The sequence below is a fragment of the Chrysochloris asiatica genome, unplaced genomic scaffold, assembly GCF_000296735.1.
Source record: "Chrysochloris asiatica unplaced genomic scaffold, ChrAsi1.0 scaffold00063, whole genome shotgun sequence".
Classification (NCBI taxonomy): domain Eukaryota; kingdom Metazoa; phylum Chordata; class Mammalia; order Afrosoricida; family Chrysochloridae; genus Chrysochloris; species Chrysochloris asiatica.
In genome coordinates, this window is record NW_006408581.1 from 15,608,663 (window position 1) to 15,610,096 (window position 1,434).

At 34.3% G+C, this 1,434-nt stretch overlaps 1 protein-coding gene across 1 annotated transcript in view; it reads left to right on the forward strand.

The window, feature by feature from the left end:
* PIBF1 (progesterone immunomodulatory binding factor 1) overlaps positions 1 to 1,434 on the forward strand; it is a 310,762-nt gene that overhangs the window by 277,648 nt on the left and 31,680 nt on the right. Inside the window, exon 15 of the mRNA XM_006864318.1 lies at positions 538 to 622. Within this exon, the coding sequence (XP_006864380.1) occupies positions 538 to 622 (85 nt within the window). The remainder of the gene's footprint in view (positions 1 to 537; positions 623 to 1,434) is intronic.

The window sequence follows — 1,434 nt, forward strand, 5'->3', positions numbered from 1 at the left end:
TTTTATATTCTGTTTCCTCAAAACAGTGAGGAAAGTATTTTCAGGAAATGATCTCAACTCCATTGTCATGATTATTTTATTTTTAAAAAAGTCTTCCTACAAAATTACATTAAATAAATAGGGTTTAACAATTGTTGTTAAGTGCCGTTGAGTCAGTTCCAACCCATAGTGACCCTGTATAGGGTTTCCTAGGAGTGGCTGGTGAGCTTCAACTGCCGACCTTGTGGTTCAAACCAGCATAGTAACCGATAGCACCATACCAGGAAACCACAATAGCTGCTCTGATATCTCTATAGATGCTTTAATTCACCTTTAAAAATGCTTACTATTTTGTTGTCACGTTACTGTTTTGGTGATTCTGACTCATAGTAACCCTGTATGAGGTTTCTGACAAGTGGCTGGTGGGTTTAAACCACCAACCCTGTTAGCGATCCAGATCTTCTCCGAGAGAGCCACATCAGGATTCCTATTTTGTTATTTACTATTAATTAAATTTGAGCCAATACGATGACTTTCTAAGACTGTTTTTCTTTTCAGCAATTTAAGTAAAGAAAAGTCAACTTTACTGCAGATGAAGAATCAAATGGCATTAGATTTGGAACAGCTTCTAAATCATCGTGAGGTACTTTTTTTCCATTTTGTCATAATTTTTACCATTTGGGGCCTTTGTCAGTGTCTGCATTGGATAAAAATGATTGGATCCCAGTTGTCCATGTTGGTTAATGACTTTTCACATTAACCTGACTATGATCTGTTTTCTTTTATTCTACTTTTGTGATACTTTCATTCTCATTCTGTAATTCCCCTTCTTGTATGCCTCTCCTTGTTAGCACCTCTGTCATTGAGTTTCCACACCTTAATAATGATCGCTTACCTCTTTCCCCACTAAACAGTATGTTTCTTAGTGTACTTCTGTCTTATTCATCATAGTGCCTAGTATACAATATTTGTGTTGTACTTTGAAGTTCCTAGGTTTTTTTTTCATTTGATATTCACTACAAATCTTTTCAGAAAATATAATTTGTTTTATATAAGGGGAAATGAGTGTTAAGTGGCTTGTCCAGGACCAGCTAGTAATTAAAAAATAAGCTCAATTTTATTTTTCTTTTGAAAGCAAATTTAAGGAGCCCTAATAGTGCAACAAGATAAGCACTGGACTGCTAGTCACAATTGTAGTCAACACTTCTCCTCAACACTCAGTTCTAGCTAATCTAGTTCTAATCTGTTCATAGTTTTGCCTTTTCTAGAATGTCATGTAAATGAAATGATCCATTTGTAGCCTTTTGAGTTTTACCTTTTACACTCAGCATAATGCATTTGTGATTCTTCTGTGTCTTTGCAAATGTTAGTAATTTGTTCTTTTTTTTTTAATGTTTTATTGTGACTTATGTGATAGTTTACATGGGAGAACATTAGTTTTATATTCATTCTATC